Below are 12,003 nucleotides of genomic sequence, written 5' to 3' on the forward strand. Positions count from 1 at the left end.
CAGATGGGAAAAGTGCCAAACAAAATGAAAATAGCTGTGCCGCTGTATAAAACTGGGGATAGACGCCACTTCACAAACTACAGGCCTGTTTCTTTACTACCACAATTCTCCAAAATCCTAGAAAACCTGTTTAATAAACGATTAGACAAATTCTTAGATAAATATAAATTACTCTCTGACAGTCAATATGGATTCAGATCAAAAAGATCAACATCTCTGGCATTAATCGAATCAATTGAGGAGATTACGAATGCTATAGATCAGAAACAGTATGCAGCTGGAGTATTTCTGGATCTCAAGAAAGCATTCGACACAATCAATCATGACATATTAATTAATAAACTGGAACGGTACGGGATCAGGGGGGTTGTACTGCACTGGGTGAAAAATTATTTAAGTGACAGGAAACAATTTGTGAAGCTGGGTGTCCATTCCTCATCATGCTTGGACATTGCTTGTGGTGTTCCACAAGGCTCTGTACTGGGTCCAAAATTATTTATTATTTATATAAATGTAAGTAAGGCCTTATTTGTAAGGCATCTGATATATTAAAATTAGTATTATTTGCAGATGACACAAATATTTTTTGTTCTGGGGGAATCTAAAGGAGCTCCTGGATACAATTACTTCAGAAATGTGCAAAATTAAAAAATGGTTTAACAGGAACAAACTATCGCTAAATCTAAGTAAAACTAAAATAATCTTATTTGGGAATTCCCTTAGAAATGCACAAGTGCAGATTCATATAGATGGTGTGGAAATTGAAAGAGTACTTGAACATAAGTTTCTTGGTGTGATTATAGATGATCAGTTAAACTGGAAGTCTCATATAAATCATATACATAACAAAATTTCAAGAAGTGTTAAAGTAAAACAAATTCTGGACCACAAATCACTCCACATTCTCTATTGTTCCCTGATTGCACCGTATTTGAATTACTGTGCAGAGGTGTGGGGCAATACTTACAAATGTTCGCTATCATCAATCTTTCTATTACAAAAAAGGGCCATAAGGATAATCCATAAAACTGGTTACAGAGATCATACAAATCCACTATTCTTAAAATCAAAAATTCTAAAATTCACAGATCTGGTTCATTTTCTCACTGCACAAATTACATATAAAGCAATAAATAACCTGCTTCCTAACAATATTCTAAAAGTGTTTTCTAAAAGGGAACGGGGATACAATTTGAGGGGGGAATTAAATTTAAAACATCCTCGCATCCGTACAACATTAAAAAGTTTTTGCATCTCTGTGTGTGGAGTGAAGCTGTGGAACAGACTAAGTAAAGATATAAAGCAATGTCCGAGCATGGCGCAGTTTAAAAAGCAGTTTAAGGATATGGTTTTTACAGGGTACAGGGAAGAGGTAGAGATTTGATAGGGTGTTCTTGTCTAATATTTTCATGTGTGTGCGGGTGCACGGGTATGTTGGTATGGGTATATATATATCTGTAGGTTGTGTATCCTTTGAGGTGTTACTGGAGTTATTGAAAATGTGTATATGTGCGTATGTGTATATACGTATGTAGGGATAGATAGAAACTATATGTATATATATATATAAAAAAATGAATAAAAAAAATACACATGACATATAATGTGAGGTATTTCTGTAGTCTATTGATTACTAGATAGTGGAAAAGGGGTGGGATTAAATAAGCTTATGCTTCTTCCTGCTCCTTTTTGAACATGAAAGTTATTTGTAGTTGTGGTTGCTCGTTTTCCTTTTGTTCTGCTTTGTTCATTTGTCTCTTTTAATTCTATGTTGTTGTACTTTTTCAACATGTTCAAAATAAAGATTCAATCAATCAATGTTCAAACCACATTAATGTGCTCCTTTTCTACTCTGAGCCCCTCCCAACTTGCTGAGCTCTTAACCCCAACATTTCCTTCACGTGTGAGGTCACTGCTCTCAGTTTCTGTCAGCAGGAGACAGTCAGAAATCTTAACAAAGATGCTGCTGTGAGCCGTTTAATAACCACTCTCTCTCACAGTTGGAATATAAAACAATCCTCCACTCACCGTATGCTGTAGAGCACGTTGCCGTTTTTAGAGATGCGTAGCAGCTTGTTGTCGGTGGTGACCTCATGAAAGTTGGCCCCCTTCTCGTTGGCAAAGAACAAGTCAGGTTTCCAGATGGAGTCCAACATGGAGGGGTCGAGGTCCAGCGAGTCGTCTGGATATTCGCTGTAGGCCAGCCGAGGGTCGTTCCACTGCTGTCTCAAGAAGATGTTCACTCTGTAGTCCTGCAAGGAGACACAGAGGATATGGAAGTGTTAGAGGTATGGGCAAGAAGGCAGAAGGGACTGTTGAGCAGCATCCAACAGTTTCTACTGAATATCTTCAAACATCTGGCTTGGTCTGAAGCTCTTATTATATTATTGCATGCCACTATAGTTAGTCCTGGTGGAATACACAACGGTCCACATTACTATCACATTCACAGCCTGGCAGTCCTATATTTTCTCTCATGTTATCCTCATGTTCACTGTTGCATTCTTTGGAGGTCCAAATTCTTCCTGAATTGGACGAGGCAGGTGGGAAGGAAACTGCTTTGGCAGAGAAAAGGCTTCAGTGGGTGGTAATTTTGGGGAATGATTGGGCAAAACTTAAAAAAAACCAAACAATTCTGTGTCTTATAGATAAAGTAGTTTGAGAGGAAACTAGACTGCACCTGGTTTGAATACAAAATCTAGGCAATAAGCGACACTTTGGCCAAGTGTTTTTACAGAGCTGAAGTTTCCATTGGACGTTTTACAAATGCAGATCTGTGTGCATGTGGCTGCTGGTAGTAGAAAGTAGAGATGGCACGATACCACTTTTTTATTTCCGATTCCGATATCATAAATTTGGATATCTGCCGATACCGATGTGAATCCGATATAGTGTTTTTTAATAAATAAAACTGTTTTTTAAATATCTTGCTGCATTTTGTATAAGTTCATACTCAAGTTTAAATAAACATCAACACTAAAGCTATTCTGTTATACCTGTATGTAAAAAATACACTGCACCCAAAATAATTCATAGTTCAGCAACACTGATCAATCTAATAAACTTAAACCTGCACCATCCTCCCTATTCTGGTATTTTAAAGAGTACTTAGCAGAAATATTAAGCAACCTAACTAAAAGGGTTGCAAACTCCCAGCAAAGAAAAAGTAGGGAACCACCCCCACCCTCTGCCTCATGATGCTTAATCGACGTAATCAACTTTAATTTGATGCAGTGTGGAAAAAAAATGCACAGAAATAAATTATTTTTCAAGAATAATTAAATAGATTCAACATCTTTCTTCAACAGAATTGTAGACTCATTCTGTTGAAGCAGCAGGTGAGGGAGGGAGAGAGAAGAGGCAGTCGCTCCATATATCGGTTGTTAAGCTTAACGCTGGAATGCTTTACAAACATTCAGAGATGAACTTACACACTTGCTTTACTTCTCTCTGGGAAAACTTCCTCGGAGATGAAATGCCGGTTTGGTAGCGTGGCTACAAATACACACAGCTGCTCTATCACATGAGGCACACTGCTCCCACATGCTACGGTTATGAGCCGAGTTACCCCGTGTAACAAGTTTTGTGAGGTGCTTTTTTGATATTTAATGGATCGGATTACATTTTTTATTTCTCTCCGATATCCGATCCAGTAATTTACGTCAGTAAGACCGATACCGATATATCGGATCGGTCCATCTCTAGTAGAAAGTGTAATAAATGCCAGAAAATACTGCAAGAAAAGGTGTTTTTCCAGCCTTGTAGAGCAACCCAGAAAAGCAAGAAAACTCATTAAAAGGAGAGTCTGATAATGAATATTAAAAAAGCGTCTTCATATGGATGAAGCATATTCATAAAACCGTAGTTACACAGTTGGTAACAGCTGGATTTCAGACTTGCTGTTCTTGTTCTGTGTGGATAATCTGTTAACTTAATTTTCCTTGAACATGTAAGTGTGTTGTAGTGGTTTGTTACGATGTGTTGGTGTCGTATGTTGACACACGTGCTGAGGGCAGAGAGCAGTAGGAAAGACGCTGTAATGTTGTTCTGTTTTTTTGTTTTTTTGCCTACTTCAGCCTTAAATTAACATGTAACAGCAAAAGCTGTAAAGCACAACTGACACACCTTGAACAGAAGGATGTTAAAATATATCCACGGGGAAATGTTGTCTTTAAAAAATAAGAAAAAAAATGTGGAAAAGGGAAAAAAAAGGCTCGTCAAGGGTCACCGCACTGCTGACTCACGAAGCTGTAACTCCATATGGAGGACCGGATCGACAGATACAGGCAGACGCAGCAACGGAGTGATGGACAGAGCTGAGCGGGTGGTTATGGGTCTTTATCCATATGTCATTTCCTCCTTTATGTGAATGTAAGAGATTTTACTGATGGTGGTGACTTGTAGCCTTGAGCTACAGCACAGATCTGTTTCCTGTCTGTGAACCTGTGTGATCTCTCAGATCCTGCTCAGCCTCGGGGTATTCAAACTACTCGGCTTTGTGCTTTTGTTTTCACAATCTCTATTTGTATTTCTGCACTTGTTCTTGGGGTTGTGTGTTGCCAGAAATCATAGCTAGATGGATGTGGAGTGATACGATGAAGAACACAAATGGAAATGTTGTGCTTAATGGCCAATCAAAAGAAGAGAATATTTTTTTTATTACATTTGATTAAAAGACAAAAAAGTGTTATTCATGACACATGAGTACACATCCTAGCCACAAAGGACCATCAGGAGTTAGTTAAGTTTTGTTAGTGTATACAGCCTCCTACAATTCTCAACTTAAATGTTCTTCCTCACCAAATATGGACAATATTTTAAACAAGGAGCTCTGCATTCAGGCGGCTCTGAATGTTCACTTTCAGTTTTTCCTCTGATTGGATCTGTCAGCACACAGTGCTCATGAGTGCTGCTGATTATGGCTCATCTGGATCACATATTGGAATGTTCATTTTTGGTTTCAATAGGTTTTATCCAGCTGCAGTCTGAATCAATGGATGTCAGATCAAAAACAGAGCACAGAAATTAACCTCCACCGTCTCTCGCAGTCAGACCTGACTGAACACGACAGTCCGTCTGCCTTAGACTCAAAAGGCATTTTACTTCATTTCACCTCAAAATTAAAACGCGGTGTGGGAAACGTGGTTGCAGTATGACAACACGGACAACTGATTTAGGTTTAGGTATAAAAATAATTTGACTGAGATCACATAAAGACCATGGTTTGGTTGAAGGTTAGGGATGGGTGGAGAGTCTCCAGTAGATGCTGTCTGAATCTCTGTAATTAGTGGCTGTACTAAAGTAAATCATTGAGCATTTAAAGGATCATCTGATTTTTTCTGTCCCTCAGATCGTTCCCTTCTTCTATGCGTTAGAGTAGAACTAGCCTTTACACTGGTTTCCCTGTATTTTATCACCTGTATCGACACATTTCTGCCTCTGTCCCGTGTCTCCCCCCTTCTCACACTGCTCTGTAAATTCTCTGCATGTGCAGTGCAATCGATCCAGGTAGAAGATATGAACCGCTGCTCCCGCAAAGCTTTGTTGTATAACCCCTCCACCACCCATTCTCCATTTCCTGTTTCACAATCAGAGATGGAGTCTCTGTATTGAGTGTGGGATGGCATTTAGCTTGCCCCTCCATCTCCCTAATTGTCAATTATTCTCAGAACATGGAGCCACTCCGGCCAGGCTGGAGCCATCATTAAGTGGTATGGCGTAGCAGAAAAGCATCGCAGGGACGAGGTACGGCGTGCCAGCAGCCCCGGCGGGTGGCATTTAAAGGAGCAATGAGCCACAGTGCCATACATGTGTGTATGTGTGTGAAATGCAGTCACATGGCAATCAGGCCCAGTGAGCCCCAGTCGCCGTTTATCACTGTTTATTACACTGAATATCTCACATGAAACAAATGAGCCTGACCTTTCAAACGAGTCGCCTTTTCTTCTGCTTGAGAATATGATGAATATCCTGAAATGAAGCCGAGATGAGGAGCGTCTGTTGATGCAGTGAGCCAACGAGGAAATACAGAGGAGCAGAGCGAGTATATGCCAGGACCATCAGTCACTGACGGGCCTACGGTTTGATATCAGCTTGGAAAGGGCAAAAGCTGGGCAGACAGGAACCTGATGAAGTTTCTCAAAACAAAGATAACTAGAAGGGCACTCAGAGATCACAGGACTCCACTAGAACCGGTGCCCCATTGTGGTGTTCTACACCACAATCAAATGGGTAAAAACACCCAAACCTGGCAGACGTAATCAACGTTCAGTCATCATGCACATGTCAGGTCAGTCGGCTTCTCTGCAGTCAAAAGAAGATTACTGTATCCATCTGCAGTAATATATATCCAGTGGTATGGCGTTCTATGAGCAGAGTAGAAGTCAACACATTAATGAAATGTTGCAGTAAAGGGGGGTTGCAAAGCTGCTTGACGATTTGCAGCAACTGTAGCTGCAGTAGGTCGGAAAATGCTACATGGTCAAATTCAATGGAAACAAATGGCCTCTCAATGTTTTGGTTTACCACTGTGAATTAGTCTTACACTGTTTATTTATATTCATTTGCCTTTGTTGCTAACTTTATTATGTATGTGTTGAGTGAATTGCAGCTCAGTGTCATCTCAGTGAATCCACAGTCTTTGTAGCATTGGCCACACTCCTCTCCCTCCTATGTCCCGCCACTGGTGGTCCTGATTTCCCCTCAGTTCTGTGTCCCGCTAACACGCCACACTCAAACGGTGTTAATATTGTATGCTACATGAGGTTATTGAACTGTGCTAACACTCACCCTTTTTAAAAAAAATAAACTCGAAAAAAAAAGTCTCAAACTCAGGGTCATTGTACTGATCGTCTGTATTCAACCGTTTATGAGCTTTGTGAATCTGTACCCAGTCTGTACCCAGGGGGTGATATACCCTCTATTTACAGACTTCTGAAGATCCACAAAGAAGGAGTCCCACTCAGACCCATTAGCAGCATAAACTCAGCCACCTACAACATTTCCAAGCCCCTCGCCACCATCCTCGTGCCCCCTGCGGGGAACACACCCAATCACATTAAAAACTCCTCTGACTTCACCAACAATTTCCAGAAACTTACTCTGGATCCAGGTGAAACCATAGTGTCCATTGATGTGGTCTCTCTCTTCACTGGCATACCTACAACTTGGGCGGTGTAGACTGCAGAACCAGCTTCACTCCGATCAGACCTGCACACTGTTAAACCTCGGCCTCACCACCACATATTTTAAACACAACGAGGGTTTCTACAGACCAAAACGTGGATGTGCTATGGGCTCCCCATGTCACCTATTATAGCCAACCTTTACATCGAGGAAGTGGAAAGAAAGGCTCTGGGCTTGTTTAAAGAGACACCACCTAACCACTGGTACAGATACGTGGATGACACCTGGGTCAAAATCCAAACCCAAGAAGTAGAAGCCTTCACTGCTCACATCAACTCAGTGGATTGAAACATAAAGTTCATCAGGGAAGACACATAGGTTAACAGTTTGCTGTTTCTGGACTGTGCTGTGTGCATGGAGGAGGATGGAAACCTCAACACTCAAGTTTACCTGAAGCCCACACACACAGACCAATTTCTCCTCTTTGACTCCCACCACCCTGTGGAACACAAACTTGGAGTAATCAGGACACTACAACACCAGGCAGAAAATGTTCCCTCTAAGCCTGAAGGGAAAAAGAGGGAACACACACTTGTAAAGGAAGCTCTTAAAACATGTGGTTATCATCAAATTAGCAAAGGCACACAGGAAAAAGGTCAGAAACCAACTATGGAGAAACAGAAGCACAAACAGAACAACACTGTCATCCCTGTCATCAGAGAAACTGAGGGTGGGGCTTACAACACCAACTGTCTGCCAGCTGTCTGCCACAGTCTGAGAACCTCCCCAGGCACCCACTCACATCTTGATCTCAGTAAGTCACATGATGGGGTGAGGTAAGGTCTCACAATGGTTTTACCTGAAACCTCTGCTGATAATGACCCACACCTTTTTCACACCTTGGCTCATGTGATGGTGCAGATGATCAATAGTGGGTCAACAACCCTCTTAAGGGACACTCCCACTAGGGTTAAATACCTGAGCTTAAAACGCTTCTCGGATGAAACGTCTTCAAGAAACTTAAAGAAGTCCAGACACTTTTATTTCCAAGCTCCTTAGATGGTTATGGTTATGTCACTGTCCAGTCCTGTTTGTGCTCCTGATGTTTGTATTTGCTCTCATTTTGTTTGTTTGCTGTTGAATGTTTATAAACATCTCTAACCTGCAGCCAGTTTGTGTGAGTAAATCTAAAACATGTACTCACTGGATCTACGTGGTCACATTGAATAATGCACATGTCCATTTCCTTTTAACAAATATGAGACATAAACAAACTCGTACCAGTGTGTTCGTCCAACTGCTCTCAGAAGCACTGGTAACAACATGCGGTTCAGGTTCAACACGTTGACGTGAGGTCGCAGCGCCGAGTTTCCAATGGTAGGGTACGTTTATGATCATTTATCAGACTGAATACTATTACTAATATGACTCTAACCCTAACTCTTTGAGCCTACTCCTCACAGTCTACAAAGGATTAAACCATGCTTATATACATTTGCAAAGAAAAACATTAAAAGTGCCCAAAAATGAAAATGCATGTCTTAGTTTGCAATAGTAAAGGTTAAACCTGATTTATTGTGTGTAAATGAGCTTCAGAGTCCTAACAGAATCCACTCTGTGATTTTAATTCTGAAAGTGAGCAGAGCGAGCAGCTTTTCCTTTCAATTCATGAACTAAATTTTTTTTTTTTTTCAAAATGGATAAATGAGGTTTACTTGCATTTTTGACTATGAGCTTTCTCAGCCTGAGAGACATGGACACCCTGCAGTTAATGTTCTATCTGCAAAGATATTTTATTTTGAAATGCCCTGCAAGCATTTAATTGTTTCACTGGAAAAAGTGGTCACACTGCACATTCATTTGGTCTATAAAACCTCATCATTATGGGTCAGAGGCTCCTCGTGGCTGCAGATGGACAAACATTAAAATGCAGAAATCAGCAAGCGGACATCAAATCTGTCTCGGACCAAAATGAGGGGAAAGTAATTTGAATGCACAAATGATTCATTTCAGGGAATAGTTCAGTGTTAGGAGAGCAGATGACTCATTTATTAAAAACGTTTATACTGAGGCAGCTTCATATTAAACCCTCCTATCTGAGAACGAGACATGAGGCCGTCGGACTGCTAAGTGCTACCCTGACATTACCATCTACCGTCGATGTGCTGTTATGAAACCATCAGCAGAGGAACTGCTGTACTTACACAATACCTTGCTCATTTCAGCATGTATTAAACTCAGGCAGTAAACCACGCATGAAAGGACGCAATACTCTTCCTCCTCTTCTTCCTGCAGCAACAACAACAACAACTACAGCGGCAGTCACATTCTGCTTCCATGCCTGTCATAACATCCTGCCGTCTCCTTGGATGGCGCTCAGGAGGAGGTAGGAGGTCACGGAGGCTCGCACATTATGGTGGCACATCTGCGCGTGGAGAGGGAAACATGCTGTCTTCAGCATGCGGCCTGGGAAAAAGCCAAAGCTGCGCCTGCAGCTCTGTGAGATGTCGAAACAGTTTACGAGAAATCCAGGAAGCAAGCCTCTGCCCAGATCTCGAAAGAGGCGAGGAGGGTGCCGACCTGGACCGTTCAAGCTTGGCGTGCCCAATTTAAACTTCTAATTAAATCACCCACCTGAAACCTGTTTGATGATGAGAAACTTTTGCCTTGAGATGGTTACAGTTTCCCATGAATGTGAAGTCGCAAATCAAAAACTGTAAAATGATGATTTTGTAGACATGTGAGAAAGAAAAGTGGGAGGCACAGAGCTGCAGCTCATCAGTGGAAGACAGCGGTTATATATCTGAAATGAATCTGGTTTTCTGTCCCGGGGTAACATTTAGATCAGCGCTGTATGAAATATGAGCACAAAATGAATCTTTTGATGCATTTTCACTGACAAAACTTCACAAAGTTCATTCCTTTATTCTGACTCCACAGACAAAAACACGGCAGATTACTTTACTGTAAGATTTCCTCCCTCGATGACTCACAAACACACATAGTGCACATTTATGCACACGAGTCCAAATTAATGAGATAAAACTCATTAGTGCACATGAGGATAACATTTTAGATAACCTGACATATATATGAAAGAAAAGCTTGAAGCTCACTCTCATACTATGATCACATGGTTTATATTTTCTGTCATATGCTTTGGTATTAGAAACGTGTACTCTGGGTATTAACAGGCTGAGTTCACTGTGCAGGAATATCGCGATTAAAATATAAACCCAGCTGTTTGTCATGCTGCATGGATTCACATCTACTTTTTTGCTTTCACACTTGTGATTATTAAACTTTGTCCCAGACCTGAGCTGAATTAAATCACACCTGACTTGAAATCCCAGGACCAGGCTAGGCTCTTTCTTTAATTAAAAGTTGTTTCATCCTCTTTTAAATTATATCAAAATGTATGAACTGTGTTAAGAAAAAAAGAAACAGCAGCTCAACACTTTTTAATGTAATACATGTCTGAGTTATGATTTTGGAATATTCTAATAATCAATAATCAGATGTTTAAGGTTTCAGTGTGTGTGTTTTACACGCTGTAAGTGCACATGTGCTACAAAGAAAGTGTGAAAGAATGAAGAGAGATTGTGTGTGTGTGTGTGTGCGTGTGAGAGAGAGAGTGAGTGGGAAGAGCGCTGAAACAGGAATAAAGCCGCGTACCGGTGGGACTTTAGCGAGCACTGAGCCATTCTACTCACTCCATCTATCAGCAACCCGCCCCAGCAACTCGGTGGATACATGCATGTGTGCACTTATGTCTTTGTGAGGACCCGTCGAGGACATTTTAGAGGTTTAGACATTTTTTGGTTTTGTGATTGTTCTGGGTAAGGAACACAAAATATACTTCTCACAAACATAGCTAGACGTGTGTGTGCGTGTGTGTGTGTGTGTGCTGAGCATGGAGTGTAGTTACACACTGCAGTGAGCAGCGTCCTTGCTGCTGCTCGCTCTGTGTTTCGCCTCCTGAGGTTTAAAATGGATTTTCTGCTTTGATAAAAGCTGATAAATCCAATTATATCAGTACTTTGCTTTTTCCTATAATCCACCATTTGAGAGATTAGAGCACCAGCACTGACTGTGGTCTGCAGTGTGTGGACTGACTCTATGGTCTGTTATATTTGGCTTCTATATCATCATCAAAACACTCATTCAGGTCTCTGTTTCACATTGGATCTTCAACATATTTCATTTTCTCACAGAACTTTATCTGAGCACTGGAAACCACCACAAATTGGTCTCGTTGGTCTATAGATGGTGCGTCCAGAGCGTGAAGCATTTCCATGTGTGGTCTACGTCTATGACATAACTTTTTAGCTCCTGTTATGACAGGGCAAGTGAGAGTGGATAAGAAAGGTGGGAGAGAGAGGAGGAGGGTGGATTCAAGCTCAGGCCTGTGCAGTAGGTCACCTGTTTAACCCAGTGAGCTTTACTGAAGCAGGTGGGGTGCGGACATCAGCTGAACAGGTATTAAAGGTTTCTCTGTGTTCTTCTGCTCATCATTTTAATGAATAATACTGCCACAAAGTGTTCTTTTCTTCAGTTTTTCCATTGATTTTGCTTCTGTGAGAGAGAAAATCTGGATTTTTTTTCTGCATGTTGAGGATCTGTAGAAGCCACCAGATTCAGTGTATGCGTGTGTGTGTGTGTGTGTGTGTGTACTGTGGGATGTTCATGCTGGGATACTCTGGTTTACTTTGTAGAAGTATGTTTGTTTCAAGTCTACCTTTGCTGCTCGGCTCTGCCTCAGTCTTTCTTTGCTCCTTCCTCCTTCCTTTCTACCATTTCTCTGCTTTTTTCTCCTTCCTCCATCCTTTCTTCTTCCAAACACATTATTCTTTTATCATTTCTATTCTCCCACGTGTT

At 41.1% G+C, this 12,003-nt stretch overlaps 1 protein-coding gene across 4 annotated transcripts in view; it reads right to left on the reverse strand.

Annotated features, from left to right (window-relative positions):
- glra1 (glycine receptor, alpha 1) overlaps positions 1 to 12,003 on the reverse strand; it is a 135,159-nt gene that overhangs the window by 57,338 nt on the left and 65,818 nt on the right. For all 4 annotated transcript variants that reach the window (XM_085182943.1, XM_085182955.1, XM_085182964.1 and 1 more), the window contains one exon: positions 2,029 to 2,252. In XM_085182943.1, the coding sequence (XP_085039069.1) occupies positions 2,029 to 2,252 (224 nt within the window). The remainder of the gene's footprint in view (positions 1 to 2,028; positions 2,253 to 12,003) is intronic.

The sequence above is a fragment of the Neolamprologus multifasciatus genome, chromosome 2, assembly GCF_963576455.1.
Source record: "Neolamprologus multifasciatus chromosome 2, fNeoMul1.2, whole genome shotgun sequence".
Lineage (NCBI taxonomy): Eukaryota > Metazoa > Chordata > Actinopteri > Cichliformes > Cichlidae > Neolamprologus > Neolamprologus multifasciatus.